The 20,929-nt window shown below is 31.5% G+C and overlaps 2 protein-coding genes across 5 annotated transcripts in view; one reads left to right on the plus strand and one right to left on the minus strand.

Annotated features, from left to right (window-relative positions):
- Positions 1 to 20,929, plus strand: part of LOC143072551 (uncharacterized) — a 105,484-nt gene that overhangs the window by 67,374 nt on the left and 17,181 nt on the right. Inside the window, exon 1 of one of the 4 annotated variants that reach the window (XM_076247537.1) lies at positions 10,790 to 11,005. The exons of 2 other annotated variants lie outside the window; for them this stretch is intronic. In XM_076247537.1, coding sequence (XP_076103652.1) covers positions 10,925 to 11,005 — 81 coding nt within the window. In that variant the 5' untranslated portion in view covers positions 10,790 to 10,924. Of the gene's footprint in view, positions 1 to 10,789; positions 11,006 to 20,929 lie in introns of those variants that run through there. One more of the 4 variants, XM_076247541.1, reaches the window with a different exon arrangement.
- Positions 1,827 to 5,699, minus strand: LOC143072548 (uncharacterized). Its single transcript, XM_076247534.1, has 2 exons — positions 5,654 to 5,699; positions 1,827 to 3,634 (listed from the first exon to the last, which is right to left on the minus strand). Exon 2 carries the CDS (start codon positions 3,629 to 3,631, stop codon positions 1,937 to 1,939), a length of 1,695 nt encoding a protein of 564 aa, XP_076103649.1. The 5' UTR covers positions 3,632 to 3,634; positions 5,654 to 5,699; the 3' UTR covers positions 1,827 to 1,936.

Here is a 20,929-nt window from a genome sequence, read left to right on the forward strand (position 1 = left end):
TTGATGAACCAGGGGTATGTCAAAAAACGTCTCGTCCTTTTTCTAAAAAAAAGTTCATCGGAAGGTACCAAGACCTTGTTGATAAATATTCCGTATCAACTTCTCAAATAATACACGATGGTCTTGATGTGTAGATTCTGCGTACTGATGTTGTTTATCATCTTAAAAACGTGTTTTATAGTTCTTTCATTTGTTTTGTTCTATTATTAATATTACTTTTACTGTTGAATGGTTTTATGTGATATCCGTTTGACGTGGCTCGATACTTATACATCTCGTCAATGTGTTTGTATAGGCTTTCATTTTTTGGTGTTTTGTTTTGTATATGCGCCTTTTTGTATTTCTTTTGTTCTTATAATGTGACTCTGTACTTTAAAAGACCCCGTCAGTATGATATTGTTCTATTATATGTCATTATGATATATTTCTATTCTGAATTTATTACTATACGTTGAACCACAAACGTCAAAATCATTCAATCGCGTAGTGGAATTAACTATTTGTGGATTTCTAAATTCTATATATAAGTTTTGGACTAGTTTAAATCTCGGTCTATTTCTGAAATTTATACTTACATACTTTTGATTTTTTAACCCTGTATGCTAACATTGCATATGTAAATTTTAAAATTGTTTGTATGCACATTGAACGACAAATTTATGTGAAGTATAAAATTTTCTGACGTCAGACACTAAAATCAATGAATATGTTCGTAGATAGTAGATGTTTTTGTGTTCTGTTAAATTGTCCCTTTTAAAATTGTTATACGATGATGACTGGTGTACCCATATTTTGACTATTTTATTTATTGTGTCTGTTTATTTAACGCATCAATGTAAATATAACGGAATTTGGTGAGACTGTCATTAAAGTGAGAGGGTTAGCGCTATAGAACCAGGCAAAAATTTCTTTACTCCACCATTTTCTACATTTGAAAATGCCTGTACCAAGTCAGGATTATGACAGTTCTTGTCCATTCTTTTTTATGCGTTTTGTTATTTGATTTTGCCATGTGATTATGAACTTTCCGAATTGATTTTCATCTAAGTTCAGTATTTTTGTTATTTTACTTTTTTTCAGGTAACTGGTATGTGCTTCTCAGTTCACTCATACCTGTTTAAGTCCATGTAGTACATTCTTTTTATTTATTGAACTCGGTGATGCTGAACTATAGACTGGAAGTCCCAAAGCATAACTAATTATAACGTCTTTTTAATCATGTTTCGATTATTTATCTCATACATGCATATATACTCCTCATTATAACAGGAAAATCTTCTCAGATCTTGCAGTGAGCTTATATTCAATAAATTAGCAACTATAGAATGCAATCTCAACCAAAAAAGAATACTTGGCAAGAACGTTAACATTACACATATTCTGCAACTATGTTTAACATACCAAAAATCCCTAATATAAAAATAAGGAGATGTGGAATGATTGCCACATATATCTTGAGTGTATGCCAGGGAGTTTGTTGTATACCAAATCAGCAAGTGATATTAGATACTCATATATAACGATTCGTTAAAAAATACGAAACCAATGAGCAGGAGTTTCCTTTAATGTATATTGCCAATCTTAAAAGTTTACAATTGTTTTCTCAAAATATAGCACAGATATATAAATAGATACTGATTGCTCTGAATACTGCATAGTGAATCTTAATTATATATATGCAAGTTTTGCTAAACCTGAGTTTTAACTGAAAGCAGTATCTAAAATATCAGGATACGAAAATTTCATTTAAAAAGCATTGAAGTGGTCATATATTATCTAAACGAAGTAGAATAAAATTATCTTAGATTCTAACAGGAGTAATTTCTTGCATTTATCATAATAAAATCAGCTTTTCGAATATATCATCATAAAGATTGTAACTAGTAATTAGGCATTCAAGTACAAATTCATAGAAATCAAAAGGGAGTTTTTTTTTTTACCACACCTTATACATATGTGCGTCACTATTATAACATGCTATAAGCAAATTGTTCCTGACTTTGTCAAGGTAAATGCCATACGGTTGGTATAAACCATCATCTTTTCCCACAAGACGTCTAGCGTGTTTTCCATCGGGTGATATAACGACGATACTATTATTCCCATATGATGCAACGTAAACATTGGCGTCTTTATCCGTAGTTACACCACGTATATTCTTTAAAACTGATTTATCGTTGTATTCCCAAACCTTCTCTCCTATACTGGTATAACATGTGACGGTGTCAGTTGTAGGATTGGTATGGTACAATTTACCTCCAGAAGCTGTAACGTGATTCAAACTAGACATCTCTGGTTGCTCCACTACAGTACACGCATTATTACCACAAAAATCAACTGACAGAATACCGTTTCCTTTTGAGCAATATATAAGCCTTTCTTGTTCAATTGTTATACCATGACACTTTTTTGAAATTTTGATTTGTTTCTCAATTTGCTCAGTAGATATGTTTATTATCTCGATTTCGAATGGTGCATAGTCTCCATGGGAAACTGCAATATTTTTTTCATCAATAAAACTGACATCAAATGGCGGCCTTATTGTTTTTATTTTAAATACGAATGACTGGTGTAAAACAAATACAGTGTGATATTTCAAGTCCACAAGTATTACATCGCCTGTAGGAGAGATTGTACACCCTGAAAATTTACTATTTTTCTGTACCCCTGGGATCGTAAGCTTCTTATGTGTAAGGTGTATATTATTAATTGTTTTCGTTCCGATAGAAGGGACCACCAAGTACTGGGCTTGTTTATTTTTCTCTGTCTGCATAGAAACTGTAAAGGAACTGGAACTTCTTGATATCTTACCATACCCAACAATGGTCAATATGTCGGACATGTTTTTATCAACTTTAAAGTCAAGATCAACTTGTTGTACACTTCCATTTTCCAACAATGACATCACAAACTTTTCTGCATGGTCTATATCCGTTTCAACCTTCTTCATTCCAATAAAAATCTGTAGGTTAGATGCATACTTCTTAATAGCAGAAATATTTATATCTAGCTCTTCTGCATTTTTCGTGTGCTTAAGAAGTTTTGTACGAATACATCGTATCTCTGAACTAACTCCCTTTTCCATATCACCCAAGTCCTGTAGTATCTTTTGTTCGATAGTATCTAGATGTTGATTTATTTTGTCGCGCATCGTCTGTATTTCAGACTGTATTTTCATTTTTTGCAGTTGTACCTTTAATAAATTTTGATCTCGGTCATCTATAATTCTTTTGAGATTATCCTTTATGTCGTTCAGTCTTTGTTTCACATCATCAAACATTGCGGACGTTTTGGAATCTTTAATAATTTCATCAAGTGACTTTAAGTCGCATTTCTTGTGGTTAGTGGTAACACACAGGGGGCAACATGGACTTTCGTGTTGTAAACAGTAAAGCTGGTATTTTTTATCATGCTCGGAACAGCAATGTTGGACACTTGCCACAAATGACGGAAGCTGTCTGTAGTTATCGACAGAGATTATCTCGTGGGTTTTCAACAATTTCGAAGCATTGTGATACTTTAAGCATGTTGAACACAAACCTTCATCACATTCAGGACACCAGAAGGTGGCGTCTGTCGTCACGTGTTGAGATTCACAAACACCACATAAGGTACCACTTGATTTTGCCATAACCTGTAAAAACAAAACATTTAAACTGGAACTTACTGTTAGGTGTAAACTTGATATATCAACGTTGAAGGAAGAGTCGAGATGAACAACAGCAAAAAAAAAAGGTAATCCTTTATTCCCTTTTCAAGGAGGAATTGTCTCATGTATTCTAGGACTGGTTGTTTCCTCTAATATAGGCTAGGGAAATGTGCGCTTAAACAGTGATATTGCGAATTATTATCAACAGATAAAGTTCCTAGAACTTTTTCATTACTTGCAGAACTCTGTGAAGCTTATGTTTGCATTAAAGTTACTCCTGACTTGATTTTTTATTTTTGTATTTTCTACTGTGTTTTATTACATTAAAAACTTAATGTGAATTGAAAAAAAAATATAACAGAAAAAAATAAAAGTGTAAAAATGCATAGATTTATGCAAATCATATAGTTAGTCTAATTTGCGTCTAATACGCGTCTTGCGTACTAAATTATAATCCTGGTAACTCATACCTGTCAACTTTTCAAAATGCCCATGGGGGATTTGCGTGCAAGATGGCTGTCATAGTCCTAAAAAACCTTCAAGGGTGCCTGCAAATACATTTTAATGTTGTTTTTTGGCTTCTTCATACTTTTAAAAGCCTAAAGTCATTGTAAAAGTAGTTGTTTTGTTTAAATTGTGGACAAAACTGCTCTTTCAAAATTTCAATTTGGGAGCCTCCATGGGGGAAATCCCCCGCAAATAGTGACAGTTGGCAGGTATGTAACTATTGATCACTTGATAAAAATATGCCACATTAATTTTTATGTTCAAATCAAGAACTGATATTATGAAATAAACTGATTATTTGCGGTCGTCTTGGAATCATCTTAGCTGATTCGTGTGTATCAAAAAGTAAAATAGCAATTGCATAGATAAACTCAAGAAATACTAACTTATAGTTCTCGTAATTTTCACTATTAATAGCTATTGTCAACCTCGTCGTCATCTTAGTGTAAAAAATAAGTATCGTTCTCTTGTTTGGTTTATTCTAATAAGAAATAAATATGAAATCAAAAAGCCATTCCAATGAGTGGTCATGGAGAGACAGAGACGATAATAAGGAGGCAAAAAAATAAAAGGTATAGTTTAAAGTGATAATATATTCCCAAGTCTAGCTTTATTTCAATTTATCAGTACAAAAATGAAAAACAAACCTTCACAAGGAGCACTTAATAATATTTGAAAATCAGTGATGTATAAGAAAATTAACGAGCTATATGACTAAAAGGATCTAAAAATAGCCAAATACCTATACGGTCAACTTTGTTTGGAGACATTTAAATCTTAGTTTCTTTATACTAAAAGTAATTTCAAAATTGATAGAAGTATAATTTTAGAAAATTTTGTTATAAATCAAGTCATAACAGAAGAACTGACTACTGAGCTGGTGATAATTGAGACAGATAGTCTGCAATTCAGGTCTGCAAGCAGTAGTGGCGGGACGTATTTCGAAAGATGAATGGGGAAGGGAATGTAGAAACAAAACATAGAGATAAATCAATAGAAATACAAAACAATAACAAAACAAAATAAAATGAAAATTCAATAACAACAATGTGTTCATTTACATAACAAAGTCAACGATGTTTTAGAATTTCGAAAAAAAAAGGTGTTCTGAACATTAATATTAAGAGTATTTAGATTTTCTTTATAACTGTGCATCGTGTCTCTAGTCGACGAGTATATGTTATCAACTTCGTAAATCCAATTATTCGGGTTTCTCCAAAATACCACAACAGTACTTGATATATTCAAACAACAAAAAAAAATTATTAAGGTCACAAGTGAATAACCTCTTTTATGTACACAAATCTTGTATATGTAAGGATAAAGAAGTCGTTATATAGCTTTCATAATGGCCTGGAAAAAAATTATATGTAGACTCTGTATTGTCGCTAAAATAAAGCGACACAAAAATTACTCAGATAAATGATTCAGTAGGAAACTATGACCCAAGCAATTAGTAAAGAAAAACAATAATACAACTGTAAGTTGTATACTTACCTGCTTCTAGCACAAGGAAGTAAAATGAACCATTGACATTATAAGACGTTCACCAAAATCACTGGTTCACTTTATAGGTTGATATACTGAGTATAACAAAATAATGCATTATCCCTTGATCGGTTGCATAGAAAGTCTAGTAAATATCAAAACTAATATATTCGACACGTAATATGTAAATACTAATGATGCAATGTATTAAGCTCTTTGGATGTGCATATTATCGAATCTAACCTAAACGACCTGCGAGCTATTGTCAAGTAACTAGAAGAATATGTACATGCGCTAGTCTTGAACTAGGTTTGAAGCGAAGAATTTACGGAAACCTTTTAAAAGTAGATAAACAAGCCAGAGATCAACAGAGAATTTCATGTTTTCAAATTCAAAACGATAAAAAATCAATTGATGGAATTGTCTTTAAGAATAATAACTGTTGCTGTTCTAAATAAAATATAATAATAAACAGGTTAATTTTATCCCTTCATTTCACTCAAATCAATAGGACAGCATATAACAAAATGAAATAGTGCACTTCAGTAAATGATTGTTTACATATTGTAATTGTAGAATGTTTCTTGACATCTCAAATATGTGGACTAGCAAATATTAAAACTTCCGTTGTATGTTTTGAATTCCAGGTGCAATAAATAATAAATTTTAAATACAATGCCGTGTGATACAGAAATTGTTTGTTGTTTGAACAACTTAGCTGTGTACGTTTTGGCGGTCTCCTGATTCCAGCCTAGATAAGTTTCAAACCTACAGCCATATACAAGTTTGATTGATGTTCCAATTTTTTTTGGTATTTCAGTGTTTTTGAATAAAGTTAAACAGATGAATTTGAGAACATAAAATTAATCTTTTTTACACATTGGATACTTCAAGGATTTGTATAGTAAGATTAGTATATAATTCCTTGTGAAAATCCAGCTTTTAAATAAGTACATCATATAATCCAAACCGATGTTAAGTTGAGAAAAGCAAAATGAAGCAGTCAAATTAATGTTACTGTTGTAAATTCGACATAATGACGGGGTTTTGCCTGTTCTTTGTAAGTCCGTTTTGGTTTGATGCTCCTATTTTTTTTTTAATGTTTTTAACTTTTGATATAGATGTTGCTGCCCCTGAAACTGATATGCTTTGTTAATTATATTATAATTGATATTCAAAATGAATATGCCATACTTTGTTCAAAAATTATGTCTACACAAAAGTGATAATACTATGAATATTTTTTTTATATGAATAATTTTTCTAACATAATTACTGTTGGTCTACAAAATTTTGCATTTAAGTAAACCATTTATTATTGTTTGATTAAATATATAAATTAAGTAACAATAATTTACCGATGTTCAAATTCCAATACACATTCGGTCACAATCGGGAATAGGACACGATCAATTTATTTACAAAACAGACGACTGGTTAATTCGGTAATTTGCATATATCAGACATTTCCAGAGGTATTTGTGTCTTGTCAAAGATAATCAAAATACGGGTTATATTTTAAGATGCCTTGTACCAAGTCAGGAATATGGCAGTTGTTATCAAACAGTTCGTTTCTATGTGTGTTTGGCGTTTGTTTTTGATGCATTTCAGTGTTCCTATTGTTCCTTTGTTTTCCTCTTATAGTTATATGTGTTTCCCTTGGTTTTGGTTTGATACCCGGATTTTGGTTTTTTTTCTCAATCGATTTATTACTTATGAACACTGGTATAGATACTACTTTTGCCTCTATAACATATAATGAAGGAAAGTGCATTTCTTTATATTAAAGAGATTCCATCTCCCTAGTTAGTTCAGATACTAGGATACTCGTATCTTTGATGATTTTATACAATAACTATAAACTTACCATAACGCAGCATCTGATAGCACACTGGTTTTGGCATGGTTCGTGTTGCAAAGTCTTTTGTTTTATATGTTGTGTTTTGCAGGCTGTTATATGTCTTTTGATCACTTTTACATTTTTGTCATTTCGTTTTCGGTTGATAATTTGACTTTCCCTTTGATATATTCTGTCTCTTTATCAACCAGTTATTGATTTTAACTTGTGGAACAATAGTGTTTATGAAAGAGAACTCGTGTCAATGGTAAGTTAAGACACTAAGGCGCTTTCACATGTTTACGTTCAACATTTTTTTGGAAGTGTCCGTCAAATGAGTGTTACCTTGACATGATAGACTTATTGAAAAAGGTTATAACTCTATTGTTGTTGTTCGCGGTGTCTCGTTGTTTGGGAAGATAAATATTAATTTACTTATTTACAGCTTGAATCAATATTAAATGTATCATTTTTTTCTGTATAGCTTATATTGGGCATTGCACAATATCATGTACTTCTAATGACTTTGCGTTGTGAAATATGCAAAACATTTTTAAAAGCCAAATAAAGTCAGCATTGGGAACTAAGTTTCGAAAGTTTTGCAAAATACACCTAAGGTAGACTATTCCTGGGGTAGAAAATCCTTGACTTAAGAACAGTTAGTTTCTTATTATGACCATATCAATCTTTATAATGATTAAGACGGCGTGGTTTCTAACCGGAAGGGGGATTGCCTTTAGCACGTGCGATCATTGTTTAAAAGGATTTAATTTGTTATCTATTTATGATTTTGTCAGTTATTATTCATACCGTACAGTTGTTTGAGGTAAGGCGAAAGTAGTTTACCGATGTTCAAATCCTGTTAAACGATTAAGAAAACTCATATCAAGGCAACAAACAAAATCTGAGGGAATCGCATAAGTATTTGAATTATTTTTAAGATGACTTTCCAGTACTGGGTTTATTGTATAATCTTCTACAAATCTTCTATAAACGTTGTTAAATCACTGATCAAGATTAAAACAAAAACGTTTAAATCTAAACAAACGATTTTAACCCCGCCACTTTTTCGTGTGCTTGCATCAAATCAAGAACCTTGTAAATATAGTGGTTTTATCATATCTTAATATGTATCGTGATTTTTTAGAATTAGGTTTTAATGGCATAAATGTGGCTGGTCATATTAAACCTGTTTACAACTTTTTTGCCCCCGGAACGATTTAGAACTTTGTGCAGACACGTTGTCCATTGTCCGTTGTCCGTTGGTTATGTTTGTCATTGGCTTGCTTTCTTATTGACGTATTCTCCAAATCTCTAATTATTAAAGTTATATGGTTTTAGATTTTTGTCAAGTTATCTTCCCAAATTCAGATCTAATATTTGTGTCCATAAATTGCATGTACATTTACTAATTAGACTTTATAGTTATAGTTTGAATATTTTAAACTGCTTAATTGTATTTTATTTCCTACTTTCCTGTTTCTTCTAGTAAATATTCAAACTATAATCAATGGGAGGAAACTCTACTTACAATCTGAACATTTCTTGATTGATTTTTTAACTAACCTCCAGTAATAAATATTTTAAGCATATATAGGACAAAAATAAATGAGATGATAAACCTATTGTGTAGGTGGGTAAAGGTAAAGGGTGTCACTGGAACAAGAGACATTCTTGGTAAGGGCAAAAATTATGATTTTGCAAAATAGAAAATATAAAAGGGCTAAGACAGCAGGCAGCTACAGTCGGCATTACATATATAAGTTATGCCAGTCTGTATTATCAACTATCAATTAAAAGTAAACTAGCAAATATAATAGCTGGACTTAAACCCCGCATCTTTGACTGACGTTTGAATTTGCTATGGTATATTTCATACATTTAGAGTGTTTTCTAATGTTTAATTTGATATAGTCTCAGACCCTTTAATGAACATTTTTAGTCTGAATTCCTGTGTTTTTTGCTATGAAAAATATCATACCTTCTTGCAAATCTGCATATTATAATCTATAGCTATTACTACACCAAGATATGAAAAGTCATGTATAGAATGAGTTTCTATTACAAGATCAGCCAAAATTATAAGTTCAAGGGGGCATAACTAAGGAAACTCAAGGGATGAAAACATCCTACCACACATGCTTTCCTGTATATTAGGATCTTACAATGTAGTAAATCTAATTTTAATATTACAAACCATGTAGGAGGAGTTGCGATAACAAGGTTCTATCAAAATTTGTAAGATGAAAGGGCATAACTAAATAAACAATGGATCGGAAAATCCTATTCAAATACACATCGACTACATATTAGAAAAAAGCAATGAAGTAATTGCATTTCAAACTGATAAATCATGCAGGAGGATTTGCGATGATAAGGTTGGTTCTGAATAGGGTGATCATTTCTAAAGTGAAAGGGGTACAATTATGGATAAACCGACTGAACAAAATAAAATTCCTTATCATTGAATCAAAAAAAGATACAAATCGTGCTCCAGATAGACAGACAGACAGACTAGCTGATTCCTATATACCCCCTCCCCCAAAATATTGTGTAATAGGTATGCATTTTCCAACAATCAAAAAACAAATTGGGCAAGTCTGTGTTTTGAAACATTGAATAATTGATTGACATGTATTTAACGCCACTTTCAACACTTTTAGCTATTTCGTGGCAGTCAGTTTTAAATGGTGTAGGAAGTTGGAGTGCCTGGAGAGAACCACCGACCTTCGGCATGAAAATTGACAATTTTAGTCAATTAAGATTGGAGTGGAACTCCAAACATGAGTGTTGACAGGCAAAATTAGAGTTGTTTTGCTACTGAGACCATTCATCAATCGATACTAATCATGAATGATTATAAGCTGTCTAGAACTCTGTTAAGTTGTAGCATTCCTTAAATAATCCTTTGGATAGAAATTCAACAATCATTGGTATTTCGTTCATATCAGCGAAATTTACACACAATCTTACTTTCTCGTCCAAAATTTATTACATAATCAAGTCAAAGATAGCTTTAACTGCTTTGAACAATACGTCTAGGTATATAACTGTCTACGAACCTTTTAAAGTCGGATACGTTGAATAATTAGTTAACAAGATCGAGCGATTAAACTATTTGTCATGCTAAAATTGTACTTATTAATTTTCCGAACACTTTAGTCGAAAATGCTAATTAAACTTCTAAATATTTGTATATCAAATAAGACATGTCCCCATAAATATAAACATCGAAATGGATTTTAAATGAATAAGTTTCAACAAAGAAACTTCTAACGGTTATATACCTAATCAATATCCAAACTTTTGAGTTATAAAGGAAAGTTTTGTTATACGTTATACTTGCAATATACATGTGCAAACTGTCTTTATTTATCACATGAAATATTGATTTCGTTCTTTGAATGTAATCTTAATTTTTGAGACTATCATTGTCTAACAAAATGGATGGTTGTGTTGAAATGTCTTTTCCGCCTCTGTTATGCAGGGATAGATATTCAAAATGGCTTGAACAATTGAAAGTGGTAAGACAATTAATTGTATTCTTCTTGTTCTATTAACGAGACAAACTATTACTGTATGTTGTAGCGCTAAAAGACTAATAGATTATCTGCCATTTTCGATCATTTTCATAGTGTAGAAAAACGGCACTATTTTTTGCACCGAAAAATATGAATTGCATCTTGTTTTAATATTTTTATCTTTAGGATAAAGTTAGTTTGATGATTAAATCTTGTGAAATTATCATACATGTATATATGATCAGGGGTAAAAAGTATAGTATCCGGTTATTCTGATGCTTTTAACTTACATAGGGAGAATGGAACTGAGAAAAAATAATCATTTTGAAATTATAAATACATTTATCTTAATTTTATGCAATTTTGTTTAAAGTATTTAAACCTAATCTTCAAAGAGTATAGTCAAAAGATTGACTTTCCCGAAAGCTAAACTACCATACGTAGTAATTATTAATGTCATACAAATGTAACTCGATTCGGTTCTAATATTCATCGAAATTAGAATTGAGATTTAAACCCAAACCATCCTTCAAATAATGTTCTCTGAGTAGCCTATTAAGTTTCTGTGGATGTACTTCTGGGATTTCGCTTTCTGGCGGTTGTTTTGATTTGTTGTCTCAAATATCCTCTACGTAGGGTATGTTGTCTCAAATATCCCTACGTAGGGTATGTTGTCTCAAATATCCCTACGTAGGGTATGTTGTCTCAAATATCCCTACGTAGGGTATGTTGTCTCAAATATCCTCTACGTAGGGTATGTTGTCTCAAATATCCTCTACGTAAACTAAAGCACAAAAAGCCATGTATATATACATGTATTTAAATAATAAATTAATGCTCTCATAATAAATCGATTCAGTTCTTATTTTAAAAAGCTATCTGTTAAAATACTCGCGATACTATAGTTTTTTTTCTGCAATCATTGATTATAAATAGACTAAAGTATTAAAAATACCAAATTAATGTTCTTATCAGAATGATATACGTCAGAAGCCTTTCAAGTATTGTTGAACAAATTATTGAAGGAAAGATTAACAAATGTAATAAAAAGTAAAGAGGATGTCATCTTCCTTTATTTTCAAACAAATCCATTAGGTATAAAATGAAACTTGGTAAATATTGTTTTAGGCGTCAGTGTGGTAGCCCTACGTATAATGAGTACCGTATACATCAGCATTTGGTAGTTCTTTCCTTTTCGAAATAAAAGTAAAACTTCCCAAAAAATGATTGACTGGTTAAATGGTGTGTGCTCGGCAGGCAATACACAATATACTTCTACATCGTTATTAGTCAGAAGTTGAACGGTTGTGATGCCAAATTTTAAGTGAAAAAAGAACACATTGGTGAAATGATTTATTAAAATTGTTTTGTAAAATCTGTAGGCAAGTTATCTATAGGGTGAACCGTTATCTAGATTCTTTAATTTTTCAATTGAACCATATTTCAACAACTTTCTGTTTTTTTTTTTTTTTTTTGTTGTTTTTTTTTATTATTTGAGAAAGGTACTAGTTTATACAGAGAAACATGTCAACTGTTCCTATACCCATATTATCAAAGAGTAAATAAGTAGTATATATAACCGCTCCCAAATAAAAGAAATAAAAAGATACGCTGAAATGATAGCTCGACTTGATTGGACATTTTATTGAAAATACTAAGAAAATTGCTCCGTCATACTTGGCAATGGCTATAAGCTCGAATTATTTTATCGTAAATCGTCGCTTAAAAATGTCGTTTAGAAATTTTTCTGGATTAAGTATTTCCACTGAAAATCAAAATTCATATTTATTTTATAAGAATTGATGTCGACATTACTTTCAAACTAAAAAAAAAGTATTCTGATATGATTATTATCCCTTGAAGTCGGAGGTCACAATAGTTTACCTTTTGTAAAATAAAAATAATTGACTGTTTTGACACTTTTCATATGCAAATGAAAACCAGCGTACTTATTAAAAACTGATGTTCTTAACATATAATTATTACAATAGAGGTTCAATATGTAGCAAGCTGACACATTCAGCAAAGATAGTTCATTACTTACAAAACTTGATGATCCTCTAAACCGTGAATTAAAATTCAATCAGTATTTTTCTCCTGACTTTTGATGTAGAATTTAGTGTTCTCAACACTTAAGCTGTATACTTCATATCAGTTTCAAATTGAAAACGATCCTTTGCAATACATTCATATCTGGTTTTTTAATTTCTTCGTTTATAATGAACTAAAAAACTGACAGTTGTGTTGAGTATACAATTAAAATTTGAATTAAATGATAAAGATGAAAAATCGTATTAATGTTTCTCACATTTCTACCAAGCCTGCTTATTAAATTTGACGATAATGCTATACCAGATACTAATACTAAATCTATATATATATATGACTCTAGACTATCTAACGTGAAATTCTTGTAGACCCTTTTTATTACCTGTCATTCTTGATTAGTTTCAATTTTCTAGAACCTAAACCATGTAATGCCATTGTGCATCTCTTTTCTGTCTTTGGTCCAAATTATCATTTGGATTTCCCTTTGAAAATCACGGACTTCTCCATGACCTGAGATGTCATTTTGCGAACTTTGCCCGCAGTACCTCTAGTTAATCTAAAATGATTAAACCAATTTCAAGAACAAACCGTTATAAGCTTTTATGTGTCACAGAAAAGCTGGTTTCTAAACATTGTTCGGCATAATTTTAGACACAGTATAATTATATTCCAATTAGTATTCACACTTAAATAATGAATACACAACGTCTAGATGATAAAATGTACTTCAGCTTTCTGAAAACTCAAACTTTTAGTGGTACAAATGATTTGAATTTTGATTATTTCAAATGGTAAGAAAGAACACAGCTACGTGATATTTAAGATTTAATAAACATATACACTGAGAATTGTTATATTTACTCACTCTGTCTAACCGTGAGAATAATCCCGTCCATTTTCTGTACTTTGACACCACGAATCGATAGTCATCACCAAATTTCTAATTACAATGGGTAGCACAACTTGTGTCACTCAGTAGTGGTGAATGATATGCTTACCCTCCCGAATCACCTGGGATCATCCCCACTTTGGTAGGGTGTGTGCGGTTCAGTCTTTAGTTTTCTCTGTGTTGTGGATTTGTTTGTCTTTGCGTCGTCTGTCGTTAATTTGCCATAGTAGTATTGTTAGTTTATATCTTTTTTTGTTAGTTTAGATTATAAAGGAGATGTGCATGGTATAATATTGCCAATGATACAACTATCTACTAAAGTTCCAGCTAGATATGTCCTCTTTAATTCTCCCGTAAATTCTTTTAGAGCGTTAATGCAAACCCAAGAGGTTTTCTCTTATTTCATCGGGGTCATCTGATTGGTCAGTTAATTGTTGTTATTTTATCGAGAAATAAATAAATTATTAAGTAATAAATTGTAGGAAACAGGAAATTTGAATATTGTCCAAACGAGCCTTTCATATTGGGTCACGTGTATTCAAATATATTGATGTTTAATGCATCTTCTCTTATTAATACGTAACCGTTAATGCACCATTGTAACTTTGGCAATTGTTTATCCAAGATTTATACCTCACCGGTTTTTATGACCTATTTTTTTCAATTAAATTAATGAACATATAAGTCTATCTTTAATCATAAATCCAATTGCAATGTGAACTTTCGCTCTTATTTAGATAATTTGCCAATAAATAAAGCAGTTACAAATATAACAGAACGAAAACTATTGTAGAAAGTTAATAAGATATTCTTGTATTTTGAATTTTCAACATATTTATGTTATCTGAAGGTTTCTCATATATTTGGGAAACACAAAAATTTTCATTAATAAAGAAGGGTTAAAATCTGTTATAAAACAGAGATTGTTAAATCAATAACTTCAGAATTAGTATTCGCTAATAAAAATTCGTCAAAAGCTATTAACTACAAAATTGTTAAGAAAAACTATGAATTTGAGGAATATTTTAATATTTTGGACTTTAAAGATGCTGTGGCAGGACACCTACGGGTGCGGGAATTCTCGCTACATTGAAGACTCATTGGTGGCCTTCGGGTGTTGTCTGCTCTATGGTCGGGTTGTTGTCGCTTTGACACATTCCCCATTTCCTTTCTCAATTTTATTGTTGTTCTTTGAAGATTTCGAACGACTAATAACAAGTTGCCGATTGAAACAGGAAGGTGGCAAAACGTATTAAGAGAAACCATGTTAGCCATCGATGTAACAATCGACAAATTGGAGACGAATACCACTATATATTTGAATGTACTACTTTCGATCAAAAACGAACAAAGTATTTATCCTCCTATTTTGTACAACGACATAATACAGATAAATTCTCTGAACTTATGTCGAGTACACGAAAACCAGTCCTGAAAAAGCTTTGTTTATTTATAAAAATTATTAATACTTTTGTTTGTCCTCCTGGCTAGTGACTTTTGTAACCTCTCTCCATATTTTGTATATTTGCTGTATACAGTTATTGTTGTTATCTCTGTACTGATGTCATGCATTGGCTGTGTAAGAATAAACTTGATAAAAGTATTTTTTTTAAATAAGTTTCAAGCTTTGAACGAAAACAAGGTCACATGAAACCTGATGTTTAAAATATATCGGTATATCATTTATGAATGGCACTTATATTTTTACTTTTAAAGTACTAAAGTTTCAAGTGACTTTTAATAACACAAATATTGGTCAGAGTGTTGTGAAATCAGATATATAGAAACTGAAATATTGGTTTAATCTGAAATCATACCTTTTAAAAAATATAAAAGATTTGAAGTTGTCAAAGTGTTATCTTTAAAATTAATTTCTGCTAACGAAACGCGATAAAAATCAGTTATTGTTTGAATGGTAATTATTTTCTATTTATCAAAAATACTGATGCTGTTTTGATAAACTAGTAAATCCTATTTATTTTCCTTTAGAGAATGTCAATACCATGTCAGGAACATGACATTTATTTTATTTTTTTAGTGATTTCTCTCGATATTGTCAAAGTTGCTAACTTTTTTAATTATTGATTATGATCTTTTTTTATTTTCTCTCTACTAGGAAATTTATCGTGGTTTTTTCCCATGACATTTCAACGTTTACCTGCCGGTATTTTCAAGTTATATTTACAAGATGAATTAAAAAAATGTGGACAACTAGATCTATTAAAATATATTTGAAAAAAAGTGTCTTGTTTTTTTTTCCCTCGAAAATTTGTTTGTTAATCTTCAAAGAACACACACATTAAACACTTTCAATCAATAATTTGGGTTCTAGAGAGTTATACGGGCGGCTAGACTATGAAGGTTGGGAGTTTTCACTGTAATTAGGACTGCCGCATAGTGTATAATGCGACATGCAGGTATAAGAAAAAAATATAAATAAGTGGTTGTTGAATAGAATAAACCTATCTCAACATTGTTGTCGGATTTTATGTTTAAAATTAATGGGGCTAGTATTTATACATCCTAAAAAGCCTACCTGACCCGATGGGTCAAAAGTACCGAACTCCTAGGAAAATTCAAACCGGAAAGTCATCAATCAAATGTCAAAAGCTCAAACACACTAAACGAATGGATAACAACTGTCATATTCCTGACTTGGTACAGGTATTTTTTCATGTAAAAAATGGTGGATTAAACCTTGTTTTATAGCTAGCTTGTGGTGTGTTCTCCTCACTAAGCGTCCGTTTCCTCTTTAACTACTGGTTCAATAGGAACCAAACTTGGCTATAATCATCATTCAGGTAGCTAGTTTTAATATGTTTCTAAAAATAACTTGCAATTGGTCAACATTGCCAAAATCATTAGTTGATTTGTTTTAGAGGTAATTGCCCTTAAATAAAAAAAAAAAACAACTTTTGTTTGTGTTATTGCCTATCATTTTTAGACTATAATATATGCATGATAGACACATATATGTATATAATGTTTTGTTCTTTTGTTGGGTTTTTTTCTGCATGATGTATTGTAAAATTATTATGTTGATTTATGCCTTCAACCCATATGGGTAAAAATGTGCATCTATATATTCAATAAAGGTATATAATATATATAGAGAAACTTGAAAAGCAAAATTGATCGCAAGACAAGATCTAAAATGGGTCAATTTTGCTGAAATCGATGGTCGACTTTAAAAACTATTTTTTGGGGGCATTATTACGTATATATATTAGCTTGAAAACTTAAATAGATAGTTATACCTTTTAATAACTAAAATGACAAGCAAGTCGAGTAGACTATCTAAAAAAGAAATTGACATTGTCAAAATCAACAGACAATTTTCGAATGAAGTTATTGCCTAAAATGATGATTTCTTTACCAGTTTTTACGCTTTTTCGTTCCATCTTGAACACTATAATTGGTAGATAAAAACTTTCAATGCAAAACTGATTAACAGGACCAATTTTACTGACATGTTCGGGTGGCCGAAATTGTTAGTCCACTCTGTAAAGTTATTGTCCTTTAAAAGAGGGACGAAAGATACCAGAGGGGCAGTCAAACTCATAAATCGAAAATAAACTGACAACGCTATGGCTAAAAATGAAAAGGACAAACAGACAAACAAAAGTACACATGACACAACATAGAAAACTAAAGAATAAACAACACGAACCCCAACAAACACTATGGGTGATATCAGGTGCTCCGGAAGGGTAAGCAGATCCTGCTCCACATGTAGCACTCGTCGTGTTGTTAATGAGATAACAAACCGGAAAATAGTCTAATTCGGTAGGTCACGTTTATGAAAGGGAAGAGTTGTAGTTACGACGTAAGGAACATATCCGAAATCATTTGTGAAACGGTTATTCCATAACGGTCAACCAACTCGTGATGGCGTCCGTAAAATTTACGAAGAGATGATTTCAACTTCACCATTTGGAACTCTTGATTTAATAGCTTCCTTGTGAGCAACGACCCTCACAAGGAAGCACCTTAATGGTGCTTTTTATAATTTTTTGCATTTTTCGTGAAATTGTAGTGGATAAAGAAAAGGTGTAAGTTAATTTAAAAGTATAAGTCAACATTCCCTAAACTGTCAGTTGAATATTTATTGGAGTCCTTGCCTTGAAATGACAAGTTTGTCCTTTTCATAAAGGTAAAAAATTATAGAAAATAGAGAGAAATTATAATGGTAATAATCATAGTAAGAGGTGGTCAACAAAAATATATTTAAGTTATGAATTATGTTCTAGTTTCAATATTGGAGAGTGGCTATTGTTGAAGATGCTTATAGATGCTTATTGATGCCGGTGATCGACATAGACTCTGTTTTTCATATAGCCTCTAGTTATTATCCAAATTTCCTGCCACACTGGAAACTAGCCATTTTTATATATCTCAATAACTCTTTGGGTTGTGGACTAATGTTGAGACATCGAATATAAAAAAGAAGATGTGGTATGATTGTTAATGAAACAACTCTCCACATGAGACCAAATGACACAGAAATTAACAACTATAGGTCACCGTACGGTCTTCAACAATGAGCAAAGCCCATACCGCATGGTCAGCTATAAAAGGCCCCGAAATGACAATTGTAAAACAATTGAAGCAGGTTTTCGGTTCATGAGACAGACTAATTCAAATGTAATTACGATGTAGATACCAAAATGTATAATGATCAAAACGATTAACGAGAACTGTATGGTTTAAAATATTGTGATGTTATAATTACTTCATACTAAGAACGAATTTCACGAAAATGAAGAAAATTGCTGATCAAATGCAGTTTTCCATCGATCTTTCGGTTTTTGAGAACATGAAAGCCACTTTTAAGGGGGATTTATATTACAGGTTTAAAGTCTTACATGATAAATCAAAGACTAAATCGATAAAAATGACAATCTTCTAAGGTCAGATCGTGTAGAGAAGGTTTTTTTATGATGTGAGATTAATTTCAAAATAGACAATTACAAAATTTCGCGTCAATAACTTTAGCAAAGAAACAGAAGGATTAAAAATATTAAATAGGAATAAGATTATGTAATAGTTATAATGACGTTAAACTTGAATATATCATGTTTCTTCCATTATATTCTTGTTTTCCTTTAAAAAAAAGTTTGAGATAATTTATTTTTAAGAACTTGAATTTTTAAAACTAATTATACTTAAATACAAATGCTAGAAATTCTAAACCGTAAATTTGTCTGTGACTCTCGAAAACAGTTAATATAAAATTAAGCGCAAATTTTTCACCAATATGTCGGTACCGTATAAGCATATTTTTACACGTAGTTTTTCCAACATAAAGGGATGTATAGTGATATTTTGATATAGAAATGATGGCCGAAAGTGTCTCAGTCTTTTTAATTGCTTATAGACATGCTTGTCTCTTAAAGGGACAAGTAGATCGTGCTTCAACTTCTTACTTGCTTTGGCCTTTTGACTGTTTTGATTCGAGTGACATGGAAAGTCTGATGGAGATTAGGTCACCAATCGCAACTGAACGTTTGATTTTGAATAAATAAATATTAAATTGTGCTAATAATGATAATTCGAATTGTAGGAGTAGATAGAATAAGCTACACCGAATACTTATGTATTAAAAAAAAAGAAAAAAAGATGTATTTAAAAAAAAAAAAATGTATTAAAAAAAAAATAGCAAACAAAAAAGTTCGAACTCGGAAAAATGGTTTAAAATGAATATCTGTAGTCTTGAAAAAATGTCACGTTTTGATATGTTTTGACACCAAATTCCCTCCAAATTGATTGAGTTTTGCTTAACGCTCAGTGGCAATTATTTCATGCATATCATGCATGAGAACAGTTTAATACTTTTTTTTTCAGTAAGTAGTTTCTAATACTGTTGCTTATTCGTTAGTTTTCTATGTTGTGCCATGTGTTCTATTGTTTGTCTTTTTGATTTTTTACATTTTTAGCCAGGCGTTGTCAGTTTATTTTCGATTTATGAGTTTGACTGTCCCTCTGGTATCTTTCGTCCCTCTTTTCTATAAACTGGGTCATCTGGGATAAAATGCAGGAAATTAGCACCAAATGGGAAACGAGGGTATTTCAGACAGGGGAGACAATTTGCCTTGCAACTGGCAATGTACCTTCAGAGCTCTTTTTGATACAAAAATTGTTAACGTGTAAAAAACGTAGCACTCTCCTTGCCCAATGCATAAGATTTGACTGTTTCATTCCATTTAGATGTATCTTCGATTATATTCATTCCTCACAGTCAAACGGACGTTCTTTAATAATGTGGATTTTCCTGTTTGGGAATGAAAAGAGACCACATTTCTTTACCCTTTCAGTCGGCCCTTAGGCTTGCTACAAAACAAATAGAAAACAATATGTATGCATTGCACAAGTTAAATTCAATTGACAATCTTGAGAGGTCGTTTTAGGGACAGAAAATGTCGTCTTATAACTTATGAGCCCTTGTCATTTATACTTTAAACATCAAAAATCCAGTAGCGGATCAAGAAATTTTAAGGAAGGCACTGACTGCCTAAGAGGGGGCCCGCTTCAGTCATGCTTCAGTGATTCCCTATATAATCAACCAATTATTTCCCACAAAAAGGGGTAGGTCCCCTGAAAATAAACCTCAAAATCCGCCTCTGAAGTCTATCTATCCGACTAACATTGTTATCGAATACTGCAGGAACAAAGTGTTTGTCCTAAATATGGTAAAAAAAACAAATGTTCCATTAAACAATCACTGACGCCTGTTTCCAGAAGTATTATTCTATCAAGCATTTAAAATCCATCCTAGCGTAACGTTACAAACCATTTCAATATGATTAACTCCTTCAGTAGATCTTGACGATAAATTTTGATTAATTTTCGACTCTTTAATCTTACAGAAAATTAATATATATCTGTAAACAAAACCGAATCGATTTGTTATGTGAAGGGCGTTTTGTCATCGGTAAAAGTTTCTATCCTATTTTGATAATCTCACAAAACTGAACCATGCGTAATGACGT

The sequence above is a fragment of the Mytilus galloprovincialis genome, chromosome 4, assembly GCF_965363235.1.
Source record: "Mytilus galloprovincialis chromosome 4, xbMytGall1.hap1.1, whole genome shotgun sequence".
Taxonomy (NCBI): domain Eukaryota; kingdom Metazoa; phylum Mollusca; class Bivalvia; order Mytilida; family Mytilidae; genus Mytilus; species Mytilus galloprovincialis.

What these genes read in the sequence shown, in the direction of transcription:
- LOC143072548 (XM_076247534.1), bottom strand. Translation starts at nt 3,631, where the DNA reads ATGGCAAAATCAAGTGGTACCTTATGTGGTGTTTGTGAATCTCAACAC.